Source organism: Pyrus communis, chromosome 13 (assembly GCF_041283825.1).
Source record: "Pyrus communis isolate YQ-2024b chromosome 13, ASM4128382v1, whole genome shotgun sequence".
In the NCBI taxonomy this organism is placed as follows: Eukaryota; Viridiplantae; Streptophyta; class Magnoliopsida; order Rosales; family Rosaceae; genus Pyrus; species Pyrus communis.
In genome coordinates, this window is record NC_142577.1 from 29,670,802 (window position 1) to 29,687,556 (window position 16,755).

The 16,755-nt window shown below is 37.8% G+C and overlaps 3 protein-coding genes across 4 annotated transcripts; 1 reads left to right on the plus strand and 2 right to left on the minus strand.

The window, feature by feature from the left end:
- Window positions 1-1,255: 1,255 nt before the first annotated feature.
- On the minus strand, window positions 1,256-10,055 carry LOC137736976 (ATP-dependent DNA helicase homolog RECG1, chloroplastic/mitochondrial). Of its 2 annotated transcripts, none has more exons than XM_068476307.2 (21): window positions 9,387-10,055; window positions 9,160-9,249; window positions 8,538-8,620; window positions 8,321-8,456; window positions 7,915-8,172; window positions 7,618-7,806; window positions 7,405-7,517; window positions 6,683-6,914; window positions 5,883-6,046; window positions 5,456-5,537; window positions 5,128-5,217; window positions 4,814-5,047; window positions 4,419-4,490; window positions 4,141-4,293; window positions 3,899-4,042; window positions 3,461-3,619; window positions 3,055-3,138; window positions 2,215-2,787; window positions 1,861-1,961; window positions 1,705-1,766; window positions 1,256-1,590 (listed from the first exon to the last, which is right to left on the minus strand). In XM_068476307.2, the coding sequence occupies exons 2-19, from the start codon at window positions 9,187-9,189 to the stop codon at window positions 1,869-1,871; spliced, it is 2,889 nt and encodes a 962-aa protein (XP_068332408.2). In that variant the 5' UTR covers window positions 9,190-9,249; window positions 9,387-10,055; the 3' UTR covers window positions 1,256-1,590; window positions 1,705-1,766; window positions 1,861-1,868. The 2 variants fall into 2 exon arrangements, with proteins under 2 accessions (XP_068332408.2, XP_068332409.2); XM_068476308.2 differs by having other exon boundaries at window positions 1,705-1,781; window positions 9,387-9,522.
- A 2,463-nt stretch (window positions 10,056-12,518) lies between these two features.
- Window positions 12,519-14,119, minus strand: LOC137737165 (serine carboxypeptidase-like 50). Its single transcript, XM_068476558.2, has one exon. It carries the CDS (start codon window positions 14,037-14,039, stop codon window positions 12,675-12,677), a length of 1,365 nt encoding a protein of 454 aa, XP_068332659.2. The 5' UTR covers window positions 14,040-14,119; the 3' UTR covers window positions 12,519-12,674.
- A 501-nt stretch (window positions 14,120-14,620) lies between these two features.
- Window positions 14,621-16,731, plus strand: LOC137737167 (uncharacterized). Its single transcript, XM_068476560.2, has 4 exons — window positions 14,621-15,125; window positions 15,244-15,325; window positions 15,531-15,647; window positions 16,413-16,731. Exons 1-4 carry the CDS (start codon window positions 15,007-15,009, stop codon window positions 16,461-16,463), a joined length of 369 nt encoding a protein of 122 aa, XP_068332661.1. The 5' UTR covers window positions 14,621-15,006; the 3' UTR covers window positions 16,464-16,731.
- The last annotated feature ends 24 nt before the right edge of the window (window positions 16,732-16,755 follow it).

Genomic DNA, 16,755 nt, shown 5'->3' on the forward strand with positions numbered 1-16,755 from the left:
TCTCTACATCCTTATGAATACAACTAGATAGAAGAGTAGTTGATTACTTTTGCATTAAGTTGGAGAGTGACACATCAAATGAGGAAAAAGACAGGCACAAAAAATATACACTTGTTACACCGAAATATTCTCATTGAAATAATATTACGTGAAAAGACCGTCAAATCATCAGCCGCTGGCCTTAGTTCCGCTTCTCGTCGCATGCAGTCATCTGTGCACACAGCACGGCCTTCCCACGCCTTCATCGCTCTGTCATTGGGCATGTCCCGAATTCTATTTATTTTTTTTTGTTTTTATTTATTTGATTTTTCGGTCGTAAAGTCCTAACTTTTTAGTAGGAATTATTATATTTGTGAAGAGAAAAGAGAATTATTATTGCATATTTGGCAAAGGCGTGGGGGTGGGGGTCCACTTTGATCATTACGTGGAAGACAAGTCATGGAACATGGTGGCTGTGAACCCCACTTTAAAATGATTGGTAGGGAACCTTTTGGGACCCACTTGTCTGCTTGTCCCCCTCTCGTGAACTGCTTATTGGGCATTCCATCAAACATTACCGTGCCCTGTAATACCAGTGGATAACAGGTGGGTCCCTCCGTCAACCTTGTGGTTTCACACTCACTCGTGACGATAGTTGCACCATTACGTGATATCATCAACTAACTCAACAAAAATACTAAAAAGATTCTCGCAAAAGTAAGATTTTTCATACTCTTTGGCACACCATGTTTTGAATACAATAATTTATAATGTTGATACAAAAATTAATATTAAACTATGAAGTAGTAGAGAATCCTCAACAATTTCGATGACTTCATTCTGATGTATACTCCTCGACAATTTCAAGAAACTACTTTTCTTTGCGAAAATCTCAAATGATAATGTAAAATTCAAGTCGTCATAAAGCACTACGATATAATCATATTCTTTTTTACTTATACTTGCGTGTCATTGCAGAAAAAAGAAATATGGACCTTAAATATTTCTACACGGCAAAGATTTCATTTTCTACAAATGTTCGCATTGACTTTCTTCAATAATTTGTGTTAATATATTCTCAAGTCCTTTTCTGGGCAGGATGTTCAGCAGATAAAGAGAGCTTTACAAGGAAGTACGTGAGGAGCAGTCTTTCAATGAAAATTACTGAATTTCATCGAAAAATCGTTACGTTCTAAAACAGAAATTCGTAGAGAAGACGAGTCGATTAAGGAAAAGAATCACCTAAACATGCGAAACCTAGGTAGAGATCAAAACGTTAACAGAAGCAAAAACATAAAAATTACATAGCAGATTACACACTTTCTTTATACATCTTTGAGAATTCTTCGATTCAAGCAAGCGGATTGTTAGGATGCTGGCATATCAAATTATATAAAAAAATGCCTACTAAACAGTGATTAACAATCTACTTCAATGGCAAAAAGCATGTTTTGATATGGCATTCCTTTTCGCTGGTGTGCAAAAATGGACCTGTCTGCATATTCAGTGTTTGCTCTCCAAATTCGACCAGGGCAACGTTTTTCATGACTAGCCATTACCAGTTGCTCCCTAACTCTACGTCATGACTTTGCTCCATTCCAAGGAGGCAACCTAAGAAATCGAGCAAACATCTTCAGCAAGACATCACTGTTCTTTGTGTACAAGTATTTCTAATCAAACTAATTCATATCACAAGTACAATCGTTAAGTTGGAGTTGGGATTACCGCTAAGGAAATCACGCAGAAGCATCAAGCTTGCAACAGATATGGTATACACGACATGGTTCCTGAAAGCAATCATACTATTACACAAAAAAGGACACGATGCCATCAATACAACCAATTGAATCTTGTATAGATTTGCAAGGTTTCAGATTTTACCACGACACTCAGTCACCCAGAATAGACAGCGGCTGTCTCATGCTAAGCTCTGCCTTAAGCAGCGGGAATTGCTCCAAATCATTAGAAGCACCTAACACTTTCTGCAAAAAGAATCACTGCATGTGTTATACTACATGAACGAGAGCATCAACCAAACAGGAATTGCAGAGTCAACTATGCATTTGTACCATAGAAAATTAAACCTTAAACAGCAAGAAATTCTTGCACACGGATTAGTTGGATTAGTTTTATGTACTAATAGTCTAATAAATAGAAACGATGTAAAAGAATGGTAACCAAGAAATTATCACTGAATTTACATGATTAAAAGGGCACAACAGGAGTACTATTTACCAGAGCAGCAAGATGCGCTTCTTGTAAGATATTGCCATCTACTTCCAATCTTGCAATAGGAAACTCTGGAAGATGTCCTGACTGTTTCTTGCCAAGCAAGTTACCAGGTCCACGTAAAAGAAGGTCCATGTTTGCCAAATAAAAACCATCTGACGATTTCCCCAGGACCATCAGCCGAGTTAGACTACTGGAAGAAGATGCTAAAAGTATACATTTAGACTTTCTCACTCCTCGTCCAACTCGTCCTCTAAGTTGGTGTAACTGAGCTATCCCAAATCTCTCAGCATTCATAACAACCATCATAGATGCATCCGGAACATCAACACCAATCTCAATTACTTGTGTGGAAAGCAGTATATCTGTTTCTCCAGATCTGAACTTTCTCAACGCTTCATCTTTCTCATCACTCTTCATCCTTCCATGCAACAATCCACAAGTGTAGCCCTGAAACCTATCAGATATAGCTTCAAAATCTGCCGCAGCAGCACGAAGTTGTGGCAGCTGTTCAGATTGTTCAATAACTGGATACACAAGATAGACTCTCCCTCCTTCTTTTAACTCGTCCAGCATCATCTGTTACATGCTATATCATTTGCATCAGAAATAATAAAATCAAAGGGGTAGAATTAGTAAAATCTTTCTATTCTAGTCTAACAAGAAAATAATATATCTGTCAAGCATCTTGTGAAGACGACCATGATCTCTTAACAGAATGATGAGCTCAGTGATGTTCTTCATTTTTTTTTTCAAATCCAAAACCTTTTCTGCACCAAATGGCTTTATTGTGTTTCAAAAAAAAAATATATATATATATTAGAGTCCTGTAACAAGGACAATCACCTCATAAACATCCTCAAATCCATTGTCATTTCCTTCAATGATGAATGTCTCAACTGGTATTCTTCCTGGAGGTAAGTCCGTTATCTGTTATTCAAAGAAAATAGAAACGAAAGAATCAACAAATACTCAACACAGGGTGTCAACCTATACAAATGCAGCGGCCACCAAGTAATTGTATATTTGTATACCTATTAACTTTTAAACTGAATATAGTTCCCTTTTAAACTAAACGTGGCACGAACACCTTGATTGCAATAAGAAATAATCTTAGATTGGCTTATTTCTTAAGAAAGTTCAAATTTTCACTGCAAACAAGACTTTAAGATTGGGCATCTCAATGTAATTTTTAAAGTTTAAATCACAGTCTCGAAGCCTGATATCCAAATGAGAAAAGAAAAATGCTTACCTGTGTCAATGACATATCCCCATATAAAGCAAGAGCAAGTGTTCTCGGGATAGGAGTAGCTGACATGGCAAGAACATGAGGAGCCATATGGTTGTCACCTTTTGAGGTCACATCTGAACTGGCGGCTACCATTCTAGAATTTATGGAGGTATAGTATAGCTGCAAGGATTAGTGCCTCAGTTAGCTCATCTTACAAAAAGAATTACAGTATAAAACGGAACCATTTCAAATTTCATGGAAACATCGAGAACAGCAAGCAGCATCCAAGGACATTCTAAAATGTTCACACAAAATGAACTCCTAGAACAATACCATCAAAATCTAATCATCCATATTGCATAAGGTCTAAATGAAACATTTTGCATACAGGACAAAAGTGGAGTACTACACCACCAGAGGACACAACTAGAATACTTGGTTCAATTAGAAGCAAACAACCTTACTGTTAAACCGTCCTCTCTGGATCACACCAAAACGGTGTTGTTCATCCACCACTGCAATGCGTAATGCAAAGAATTCGATTTTGTCAGATATTAAACTGGTGGTTCCAACGACCATTGATATTTCTCCAGTCCTGAGACCCTGATACACACAATATCAATGTTAGTATCACTGCCAATAACTAGGATGCGTGAAACATTATACTTAACAAAACATAAGAACTGGACATTAATCCATGCCTCAAGAATTATCCGTGATTGTTTTGATGGGGTTGAGCCTGTTAGTAAAGCAATTGAAGGTTTTCGTTCAACATCCTCCATATTTTCAAGCAATTTATTTAAGTGCTCGTAATGCTGGACTGCAAGCAACTCAGTTGGAACCATGAAAGCTGCCTTTACATGAAATGAATAAAAACAACCAGTTACCTTCGGTTAGTAACAAAGATCATAACTAATATTACATTACGAAAATGTAAATGAAATAAGGTCTGAAATGAAAACCTTTAAACAAGACCAACCTGATATCCAGAGCCAATAACCTCCATGCATGCTAGAAAAGCTACCACGGTTTTCCCACAACCAACATCACCCTGAAAATAAGTGTAACAATATTTATAAATCAAGAATGTCTCTTAGTTTTCAGGTACCTACTGCGCATGCCATGGTAATTAGGATGAAGAACAAGGGCGGCCAATTTGAAAAGAGAGAGGAAGAGAATTAGGGCAAAAGTCTAGGCTTAAAACTGTATTCAACCAGATGCCAACAAAAATTTATCATGTTTTGTCCTCACTTTTTTTTATATACTGCAGGTGCTCTAGTTACATGACATGAATGTCAAAATCAGCATTAAAATACTGTTTCATATTGTAACAAATATGAACAATTGGATACATCCTGAACACAAGATTATAACCTGCAAAAGCCGATTCATAGGAACTGGTTGCCTTAGATCCCAGATGATTTCTGAAACGGCAGTGAGTTGACTAGGAGTAAGGGTATATGGAAGAGCTTTTGAAAACTTCTTGGTAAGAATGGACCATTCCTTCATATAAGCAGCACTTGATTCAGGTTTCCTGTACTTATCCAGCAATCCATCTTTCTCTATTTGTGTACCAAGACCTTCAAGCATTTGGTAAAGGCGCGCTAACTGACAGGCAATAACAACTAGGTCAGTTCAAACTTCAAATCCAAGAGAACAACTAATTAAGAAATTTTAGTCAACATCACCTGCAGGTAAAAGAACTCATCAAATATTAGCCTTTTCCGAGCCAAATCAGCTTCTTCCATACTCTTTGGTTCGTGAATCCCCTTATACGCCTGTATTATTTGAGCAAAAAAGACAACAGCTCAAGTATTTCTGTATGCCAAAACAAGTTATTAAAAGAACAGCAAGGGGTAAATATAGCTAGGTCTTTAATAAATACAGGTAGACACTAAGAAAAAGTGAGGCCAATCAAGATGCTAAGGTTCACAGGGGTATAAATGACCATAGTCAAAACTACGAATTTCAATTGCATATATGCTTGATAATAAGGACACAAGTGAAGTGTCTTACATCATGAAGGCCTAACAGCCCAAAGTCCTGAGTGATATTTTTAGGAATAGGATCAACATCGACAGCCAAAACTTGTGCAACTCTGGGACAAGTAAAAATAGCAAAGATTTAGTTTACTGGTCTTGGAGCAAGTTACAAAGAGATTACCTAATTAATACCATAGTTCAAATAATTCAAAACAGCTGCAAAGAACTAAGAAGTAACCCCATGGGATGAATGGAGTAACGTTATTGCATAAATGATAAACACAAAATTAGATTTCTAATATTGAGAAACCAGCCACGCACCCAGAAACTGGGGTATGTTGTATAAAGAACTTAGAATAAGGGGGAAACTAAATTAGAATTGGAAACTATAACCCCGCTAAAGAGAGCGGTTATGTTATGATGTTAGAAATGAAGTTACATAAAAGGTCAGAGGCACAGACCTTGCAATGATGTCTCTCAAAACATTTGGATCTAAACCTCCTTTTGAAGGGTATATAGGATAAGGCCTCCCTTTTGCATGAAAAGACACTTCGTTTTCATCTTTAAGCACATCAATATTGTATTCTCTCATTTCATAGTGACCTTTGGCAGGCATTGTCCTTACCTATGTTAAAAGGCAACATGGTAAGTACAAGGCTCTAAATTAAGATAAAGATTCGAAAATGAATGATAAAATCTTAAGATAGCACTTGTACAGAATTTCATAAATCTATTCTGTTTACGCCCTAATGGTTTCAGCACATGAAAGGGTGAGCCAATTGAGGCAATTGCGCATCCATTGTAACTAAAAGTGCTGCAAAGTGCGCTAACCAGCGAGTGACCATAAACTTGTCAAAAGGTCTTTAAGGTAGTTCGCATGCAGGACTCTAATTTCTGATAACATTACAGGAATCCAAAGAGTAATCAGCAAACGCAGCAATGTGCTGGCTGATGGCTCCTTTATCTTTTCCTATACTAATAACGAAGACCAACAACAACAGGAGAGTTACACATAGATTCTGTCATCTTCCATCCAGTAGAAACTGGCTCTAAGTAATAGTTTATAGGTGCGCAAAAGGAATATGAATATTACTCTCTGGACTACATTCTTCTTGTGATTAACTATATATTTGAGCACCAAGTAACAGTCCAAATAATAATAATAATAATAACACAAAATATCAATGCATTCTAAACCAATAAAAACAAATTGAAGAGCAAGCAATTAGTCCAACAACAGAGAAAAAACCCATAAGCTTACCTTGCCACTAACACATACAAAGTCCCCCTCTTTATGCTTTCCCTCAACAAGTCTAAGAAAGGGTAGAGAAGTAAAACGAGCACCACGAAAAAATTTCTTCAGATGCAAAGAAATTGTCTTCTTTCTTCTACTATCAGCAGAATCATTCAAATGCTCAGTTGATTCATCGTCCATAATTTCGCAACCAACAACTACCTCAATAAATGAGAAAGAACTACTAGCTTTGATTCCCCTGTAAGAGAAGAGGTAAGATATCGATTTTAAACACAAAAACTTTACTGCAGATTGGCAACAAAAAGTGAGTGAATAAGTGGCTACATACACAAATAAATATAAATGCATGTAACATCTCTGGCGATGCTTTACCAGATATGAGATACAAAAGCACAATACTAGCAAATAATAAGTCATGAAATGTTCTTCATTATGTCATTGAACTAGATGTCCATTTATCTCGTACAGAAACAGATTAACATCACTTCATATGTCAAAACATCAAGGTGTCTGTCACCAAGTAAATTACATTCCCACTTGTGCCTCATTGTTTTTTGAAACATATTTGTTTCTCATTATTTCATGAACCATAACTATGAAACATACTAAAAACCTTAACAAGTAAGCTAACTTGGAATCTATCAGATTACACAAGTAGTGTCTTACCTCATCCAATTGATAAGGTTAGCACCAAAAATTCACTAGATATTTTGGAAAAAATTTAATACCTCGAACTTAATACCTTCCCAATGAAAATCAAGTATTGTCCATCATCAATTTTCATCTGAGCATTCTGTAAATCCGCATAGGTCCGAGGAAAGTGGTGAAGCAATTGCCGCAACTGTATGGAAACAAAAGCAAAGCAATACAAACACAACGCTTCTATCAAATTCTCGATAAGAAGAGTAATGTGTCCTTTAACATAATTTCCTAAAACTCACTGTATGAAAGCCACAGTCTTCTAGCTGCCGACAGCGCTTCTTAGTTATTCCAGGTATGCAACTGATAGAACTGTCCAGGGAAAACTGAACAGACCCAGTATCATTTTGTGATTTAAGCAAAACCTTGTTAGAAGATTCCTCCACAGGAACTGTTTGATGTGAGTTTTCCTCAATAACCACAGTTGCGGACTGGAGAGATAAGGGCAACATTTAAGAATCTTCTATTAATAAGGAATTTTTTACACTTGTATAAGCAGGATACATAAAATCCCATATTTCAAAAGATAATCTTCGTACCTGCTCTTCACACATAGTATCAGACAGAAATCCTTCACCACTTTGAGTTGACAAAAGCATCCTTTCACTGAAACTGGTGGTTCCATCATACAATTCCACCCGAGGGGAACTACCTAAAATGATTGATGGAAATCGTGCACACACCAAGGAGACATCAAATTCATCTATGACATCTCTAACATGCATACCGGACTGCTTTTCAGCTCTTTCATTCTCAATCAAATCATCAAGACTATCATAACCAACCAAAGCAGATACCTACAAGAAAAAGAAACAGAAGAATATGAAGAGCAAACTTACGCATTCCCTTAGTCAGGATCCATGCACATCAGAAAAAGTTACATCAATAACAGTACAACTTTTTGAGAATCAAACAATATCAAACTTGTATAGACACAAAACCTACCTTATTGAGCAACTTTGACCGATCTGAGATGCTTGCTATGCCAAAAATATCTACTTCCTCCAAATTATTTTTGACAAGACTATGCTTTGGACGAAAACATAATCTTGATACCGTTGAAAAGAGAAAATTACTGAACCTGCAAATCGAAATAGGCATGCCCACGTTATTACTTACATGATGTCATAAGCAAAATCAAAATTGTATATAACTTCCAGACCTCATTTTTCTACCCAAAGCATTCCTATATCCCTTCTCAGCTTTGAAAGCTATGGCACTTCTCAATCCATTCCCGCTGAAGCACTGAAATGGAAACTCTTTGTCAATCATCATATAAAAGATGTCGACTTTATCCCTATGTTTTCAAATAGTTTTATAACATGTCAAAATAATTTACAACAACATAGCAATTACGCATTAGCCACTCCCAATCACTCTCATCCCGCATATGCTTGCGCTCTATTTTCCTCCTCAAACTCCACAACGCCGGACATGGACACTAGCATATTATCACATTCTATACGCTCAAAACTGCAGGCATTTTGTTTCTCGTGGGCCATTTTCCCGACTCTATGCAATATGCATTGTTATTCTGCAACTCTCACTCAAATCTAACGTGCTACCCAAAATTGTAAGTATATTGCAACTAATTCCTTCCGATAGTATTGAAGTTTGATGTGAATTCTCAACTCTCACACGGCACGATACAGAAACACGATTCGGGAAGTTCAAAACTTTAAAGCATCTTAGTAAGCAACTCTACCATATCTTACTTCGAAATCGAAAATTCTGCATAAAATTAAGGCTGTTGATGGGAGGAAATGAAAAAGTTAGAAACTTACAGGTTGCACAGCTGAGACTGTGGGTGCCATGTGCAACAAGCAAGCTTACCCCAAGAACCGGACATCCCTAAACAGCAAAAACATCAAAACCTGCGCAGGATTGACAAAACAGGTACACATGAAGAATGCAAAATGTCAAAATATGGAAAAATTAACCTCGGAAACAACATTCTTAACATTGACAAGGAACCAGACAACGTCAAATTTGTGATTTAACGTTAAAATACCAGATTATAGCTCGGAACTGAAAGGAAAGTCTGTTTCTTTTTCTCTCTCTGCGTCTAGATATCTCTCACTCCCACGTCTGAGGATACTTTTCTCTGTTTTTCGATTTACTCCTTCAGAAAAGGCCGGGCCTTTACCGGCCCAGACAGATCCCCACGAACCCTGTTGGGCCTTTCTGAAAAGTTACAAGGACGAAAGTGAAAACCGAGTAAATACGGAAGCTATTAGTGCAATTTAGCCATTTTAGCGATTATAAATACAGTGAGCTGCTAGTTCTTTTAGCTAGGGTTTCGACGGAGAGAGGGCGCAGCGTGGTAGCAGACGTTTGGGTTTAAGTTCATATCTTGCTTCTGCAATTTTTTATCAAGTTTGAATGAATCAAAGGGCTTAGGCAAAAGGGCAGAGCAATGAATCAATGGCTCTGATTTACTTGTAGGTTTTCTACAGGACCCCCTGCCATGGAAGCCCTGGAGATCAAGTCCTTCCACAGATTTTACTCTTCTGTGGGAGACGATGGCATCATAGTACGGGTTTTGTGCTTGAATGATGGGTTGGTTGTGGATCTGGAAATTTGGGACTCTCAAATCTTCCCTTCCCCGCCTCCTTCCCATTTTTCTCCTCTCACAAACCCGCCTCCAATCGCCATTACATTCCCCCAATCATCCCAAATCACATTTTTGTCCAAGTAACAAATTTTTTTAACAAATGATATTATTATACGTAGACGTGTAGGTTTGATATTGTCGTGCTTTGCAACAATATTATTTCTGCTGTACTGGAAGAATAAGTAATGAAATAAAGCAACAGACAGATTTTGGTCAAATTTTTTGTGAAAGTATTTTTGAAAAAATAAAAAAAGTTGTAGTATTATGATGTTTGATAAACTTTTATGTAATGAAAAAAAATTGGTTTTTCAAAGTTAGGTTTTTCAGCTTTGTGTTTGTAGCTTTTTTTTCATCCAAAATTATGAAAAAATGCCGAGTTAAATGTTTACAAAATATTTATAATTTTTTGTTTTACGATCAACTCAATACCAAATTAGAACTAAGTCTTATAATAGACTAATAATAATATAATTTAAATTATTCTTTGATGAAAATCAAACATAAGTCATCTTATTTGATAAAGATGAATAATTTCAAATTTTACGCGGTCTATTTAATAGAAATTTTGAGAAATTCATTAATTTTGATAAATTTTAATTAATTTGTAAATATTTTATATAAAATTTTAATTCAATTATTTAATATTTGAAAAACTCAATAATTAATAATCAAATTTATTGGTCTTTTCAATTGAAATTCAAGAAATTTTAAGAATGTCTTTTCGTTTAAATTTAGTAAACCTCTCTATTTAACCTCAATGGTCAAATGTATGGGAGATTATTCTTTGTAAGTTAGTTTTTTTTTTTATGCCTTTTCACGCTTTTTTTATTCTTTTTTTTTTTTTTTTGAGTAAAAAGCAGTTCGAAAAGTAAAAAATAAATATAGGAGAATAATAATAAATATAAACATTGAACTGTACTGTAGGGAATGGAGAAGATGCGTATTTATAAAATAATAAAATTCTTACTTCTTTAAATTTAAAATTTTCACCGTTGAATTATTTTTGATCTTTGATTTTTCTATACATCTAAAATTAGACGCACTAGAACATGCCATGTGGCAGTAAGGTAATTTTATCAAAAAGTTCTACCGTTCAATGAGTATAAAATTACGCATTAATAATCAAGCGTTTTTATTTCATGTAAATCAATTATCGGGCAAGCATGCTTGCTTAAAGACTTTCCAAGTGGACAGAATTGTAGAGCGAATCATTGGGGTTGTTGGTAATGATGACTGATGAGAATCTTCAAAATGCAAGATGCCAAATAAATTGCACATTGTGGTTCACTTGTTTGGGTTTCATTCAAATTGATTAATGAACATTTATAAATAAAACTAAGATGACAGTAAAGTTAAATAACTTTGATATGCTATGCTTCAATATCTTAGGTCATTTCTAATCGAATGAGGACCAAATAACTTCTTTTAGCCCTATAGTCATACAATAAATTATGTTTTAATGAACAATACTATGTCATATTTTATATCATCTCCAACCGAGGGGGCCAAAGAGTCAAGGCCAAACATAGCCTTTTAACAAAAAATCATCTCCAACCGAAGGGGCCAAAGGGCCATAGGCCAAACATAATTTATTATTTTTCAAACATATTTTGAATCCCACTGGTAGCCAAATGAATAAGCCTCCAGATTTCTTATCTTTATACAATCTCAATAATTTTTTGGATCAGATTTCAAGTAATACATGTTGCTAACATGAGTAACTCTCCAGATTTCTTATCTTTATGTAATCTCAATAATTTTTTGGATAGGATTTTTCCAGATTTCTTATCTTTATGTAATCTTAATAATTTTTCAGATAAAATTTCAAGTGTCAAATGTTGAGATGTAATTGGTTGTGCAAATTTTAGATAGGATTCTTATCTATGTGACATTTCTTATCTTCAACTTTCAATATTATAGGTATGGTGTAGGTATTTATAGGAAAAAAAATTAAATTTTTTTTTTAAATTCGTCCAAAAAAAATATATTTCAAATTCCAACGGTAACCTGACGGCAGCATGGTGTTAGCTAGCCGTTGCTAGCTGGCGTCTTGCTGACGCCAGGTAGCCGTTGGCATTCAAATGCGCTAAGCTAGAGGGCTGGCAAAATGTCAAACTTGACATTCTAGAGCTGGAAGGTTGGCAAAATGTCAAGCTTGACATTCTAGTGCTGGAGAGCTAGCCCGCTGGCCTGATTTGGGGGTTTGGGTTGGGGTGGGGCCCATAAGCCCTTTAGCTTAGCCCTCGGTTGAAGATAGTTTTCGTGTCATTCTAAGCTATTTTTAGCCATATGACCATTTGACCGGGTCGATTGGAGATGGTCTTAGTGGATAAGGTGTCAAATTTATATCAATGCGTCATATGTTCCAAACTCTCTTTCCTAAATTATTGTAATAATTTTGAATTCTCCTCATTCCTCTAATAATAATAGAATTAAAAAAGAAAAATAACTTTGATGTGTTCGGTCTAATAATACATTGTTATATGAAGAAAAACTTGTGCATGACAATGAATTATTAAATAAGAAATGTTATGTGACGGTGAACAAAGCCAAAGACACATTATTAATCAAGCTTAATATACAAAATTATCACCCAAAATACAATAACCACGAAAATTAAACTTCACAATAATATCACCCATCAAGAAACCAAGAATGTCACACATTGCCCGAGAACTCAAAGGTTCAGCAGGTACAAGATGCCCTGCCCCTTAAACCACAGCATGGCTTAAACACCCCCTTGTCCAAAACCCAGTCTTCTATCATCACCTGCGCCCTCAACGGCTGGTCCGCCGGCAAAAGATGCCCTGCCCCGGAAACCACAACATGGCTCAAGCTCCCCCACTTCTGCACATACCCAGCAACCTCTCCCCTCACCTTCCAAACCTTCCGGTCCGCCGCCATAAACTTCCCAATCCCCTCCCACTTCATCGTCTTCATCCACGCCTCCGTTGAAACGATGCCGTCTCTCAAATCGTACTGCCCCTGGTACAGCAACACCTTACTCTCCTTCAGCAGATACTCCACCATGTACTTCACGCTCTTCATCACGTCCTCGTGCAATATGCCCCCTACAAAATCACTGCACGATTCGAAAGGCGCCTCCCCTTTGGCCCCCAGCGCCACCTTCACCGCCTCGTAGCTCAGCAATTCATCCACCAAACTCATCTTATAAGGCTCATTCTTCGTGTAGTCGTATAATGTGGCTAGCCCCGTCATGTCCTGCAGCGTATCCAACACTCTGTTTCTCGCATCCGCAGCCGCGCTCCAGTTCATCGCCGCCGTGAACCCTACCGCCTCCAATTGCAGCTTCTCCAGCTGCCTCCTCTGTTTCTCATTGATCAAACCACTGTAGAAAGCGTTGACGGCGTGAGTGTTCACCTGAATTATGGGGTCTGTGAGACCGTCTCCGATCGCAACGCCCTGCAAGTTCACCCCTTTAGACCCAGCTGGCAACTCAGCGTTTCTTTTCAAAATATAGTGTCCGATCGCCGGAACATACTTCCCGGCATAGCTCTCGCCGGTTATGTACATGGGTCGGGTTTTGAAGGCCGGGTCGAGCTCAATGAACTTGGTGATCGCGGCAAAGAGGTGTATCGCGACGGAGTGCTGGTCCCTCGGGATCTCTGCGGAGTTCGCAGCGATGCTAAATCCGGTACCAATCGGGTTGTCAAGGAATATCAGGCCGAAGATTCTGTTCCAGGTGGCAGAATTGGGTTCCAGATTGAGGGGATCGGAAGGGTGTTTGTTGAAATTCACGCGCCATGGACCGAGCTCGTAGAAGTTGGCGAGCATGGAGGAGCAGCCGGGGCCGCCCTGGAGCCATATGAGGAGGGGGACTTTGGAAACGTCGGTTGTGAGGTTCTGAGCTTCGTAGAAAGTGTAGAAAATGGCAGAGCCGCTGGTGGAGTTGACCGGGAGGTAGCCTGATTTGGTCGGATGGGCTTGTTTGGGGAACAGAGGGGGGGACGATGCGGCGGCGACGCGGCGGAGAAAGAAGAGGAGGAGGAGGAAGAGGAGGTTGAGATGGTTTCGGGCACTTGACTCCATCGATGATACGGGGAGGGAGGGAGTCCAGACACTTTCTTTGACGATAAGTACCTACAGACCTCTTAAAAAAAAAGGTACCTACGTACGACTCTTCATTTGCATGACACGTAGCTAAATGCACTATGAATGCTACAAACAGTGGAGTTGACCGGTACATGTACATCATGTGTCATTATACAAATGGTGGGATATGTGTGCTAAAATGTTAATAACTTAGAAAATAAAATTTTCCACCACTTTTATTAAAATACGTGGTGTATCACTTGTATTTCTGTCACAACTAAAAATTTATCGAATAATGCATGCGATTTTGAACCAAACAAGAAAATTAACGGTATTTTAAACTAATCATACAAAAAATACTGGGATTTTAAATAATTATTCGATTCATATTACAATGATGGGAATCTTTCAAATGCAAGATGCCAAATAAATTGCACGTGTTTATTGTAACATTCATTTGCTTTGGCTTCTCACCCTCCTCCCCTCAAGCTTTGTTGATTGGACTCTGTTGCCCTTGCCGGCTATGCAACTTATATTCTTTTCTTGCTTTCTCTAGATACAACCGTACAAGAACAACTATACAAATTACCTAAGGAGATCATCACGCTCACGTAATATTACATTTTTTTCGGATTAGTATTTACAGTACACTGTCATGATGAGTGTCAATAAAATAAAAATATAAGTAATTTTTTCAAATGTCCGTGTTTCATTAGTTTGGGATCACATGTAAATATACTATTTTTGTTATTAAAAAAAAAAAAAAAAAGAATAATTTGTGCCCAGCCGGGTTCCAAACATATAGTGCCCGGCCCAAGTTGCTTAATATATCGCCATTTTACAACCCCCCCAGTTCCAAGACGCCTGAAAAGTGAAGGGCACACCACCTGTTTGATCAAATGTCGAGCTGAAAATTCCCAAACGTTTTGGCCTTCAGGTACTCAAATTATAGTCTCAAATCACGATGAATGTGTTCAATGGATGCAAAGAAATTCTAAAGATTCAGAAGTTTCGGAGAATCGTGTCGTACGCTGGATTCTACTGCTTCACAGCAGTCCTGACCTACGCTTACACAAGCAATACGTGAGTCGCTTTTCAACCTACCTCGAACGCGTATGAAATAAGAAAAATATTTCTGGGTTTTGAAGCTCGTGTTGTTTTTAACTGCTTTCATCCATGGTATTTGTGTTTGGTGTTGCAGAACTCGAGCTGGGTTTTCGAGAGCCGACCAGTTCTATGCTTCTTACCCAGCTGGAACCGAGCTCTTGACGGACACGGCAAAGGTTTGTGAGAGAACTCTACTTATTTGAATGCAAAAGGTTTTAGCTTTCTATGTGTTTGATTTGATTTGTGTTAGTTTCGTCTTCTCTGTGTCCGTGCCCTTGCACCCGAGTTCGTATTAGATTAAAGTGTTCAGAATATCGTGTTCTCAAATAAAAAATTGAACGTTTGATATGCTACGTGAATAATTCTTGGTTTGTTGCTCAGTTGTATAAAGCTGCGCTTGGTAATTGTTTCGAAAACGAAGAATGGGGTCCGATTGAGTACTGCATCATGGCCAAGCACTTCGAGCGACAGGGGAAAGGGCCCTATGCGTACCATGCTGTAAGTTACTCGATTCTTCTTGAGTTTGCATTTCTAGTTACGTTTTGATATTCTGTTTTTCTTGTGAGAATTGCTATGTTAATGCACAAATTTTTCTGTTGCTGGTGTTTTGACGCTTCCGGATTCAGCATCTCTTGTTTTTAGAAGCTAGAAAAATTGCATAAGCATTCTCATTCGTCATTCCATCTTGTTCGTATCCCGTAGGGTAGAGTGGATCTCAGTTTTGGTTTAAGAATTCATATGTTCCCATTGTAAGACAATTACAAACTGCGCCAATAGTGGCGAAAATTTGACAATGCTATTTGCCTGAAGGAGACGAACATGAAAAATGTGCTGCGTCAAACATTGTCATGAAAATAAAGTTTCGACCCCTACCAGAGCGGTGACTATCTACATTTACATTGTTATACTTGTTTTCTTTCCCAAACGAATGGCTATAGGAATCGTGTGTAGGGTTTTCAGCTATCTCAAAAGAGACACCTTTGGTCTTATGCAAGCGTTAACAAGCACCATTATACGCTCACTAAACTGCTTCCTCCACCCTCCTCGTCTTTGTTAACTTAAGGGTAGAGTTCACTTTTATGTCGATTGACCTGTTTTGTGAACTCTCCTCAGCGTTCGTAAGAAGCGGTTATGATTCTTGTTAGCTCAGTTATGTATTGATGCCCCAAATTTGACTCCAACAATTCCATGGGTAAACTGTTACATATGAAAGCTCATTCAGTGCTTTTTTTCACTTATGCATTTTTTTCTGCATGATTGCAGCATTACATGGCACACCTTCTGTCACACGGGCAGCTCGACGGAAGTGGATAGCACTAGAGCTGTTCGCCGGATGATAAGTAGAACATCGCATACCACATCGGCACATCTCTACGAAACTTGACGCTCGTGCTGATATTTTACGTATATAATCGTAAGATGTGAGGATTATAGAGCAGATGAATCCCATGATGCTGGAACTTCCCTTGAATCATTTTGTTGTTCTATCACCCAATACAACATACATTTAATCTAAATCATGGTTGTAACAAGCGTTTCCTGAATAATCCGTTTTTGTTGTATGAAGCGTTTTCCTGTATAATCCGTTTATGTGCTTTCCTAATCA

Excerpts from the sequence above, each read along its gene's own strand:
- LOC137736976 (XM_068476307.2), bottom strand. The coding sequence starts at position 9,189 with ATGGCACCCACAGTCTCAGCTGTGCAACCT. Across the intron at positions 8,621-9,159 it reads CAGTCTCAGCTGTGCAACCT|TGCTTCAGCGGGAATGGATT; the intron begins GTAAGTTTCTAA and ends TTTCCATTTCAG. Across the intron at positions 6,047-6,682 it reads TTGTATGTGTTAGTGGCAAG|GTAAGGACAATGCCTGCCAA; the intron begins GTAAGCTTATGG and ends CTTTTAACATAG.
- LOC137737165 (XM_068476558.2), bottom strand. The coding sequence starts at position 14,039 with ATGGAGTCAAGTGCCCGAAACCATCTCAACCTCCTCTTCCTCCTCCTC.
- LOC137737167 (XM_068476560.2), top strand. The coding sequence starts at position 15,007 with ATGAATGTGTTCAATGGATGCAAAGAAATTCTAAAGATTCAGAAGTTT. Across the intron at positions 15,126-15,243 it reads TACGCTTACACAAGCAATAC|AACTCGAGCTGGGTTTTCGA; the intron begins GTGAGTCGCTTT and ends TTGGTGTTGCAG. Across the intron at positions 15,648-16,412 it reads GGCCCTATGCGTACCATGCT|CATTACATGGCACACCTTCT; the intron begins GTAAGTTACTCG and ends GCATGATTGCAG.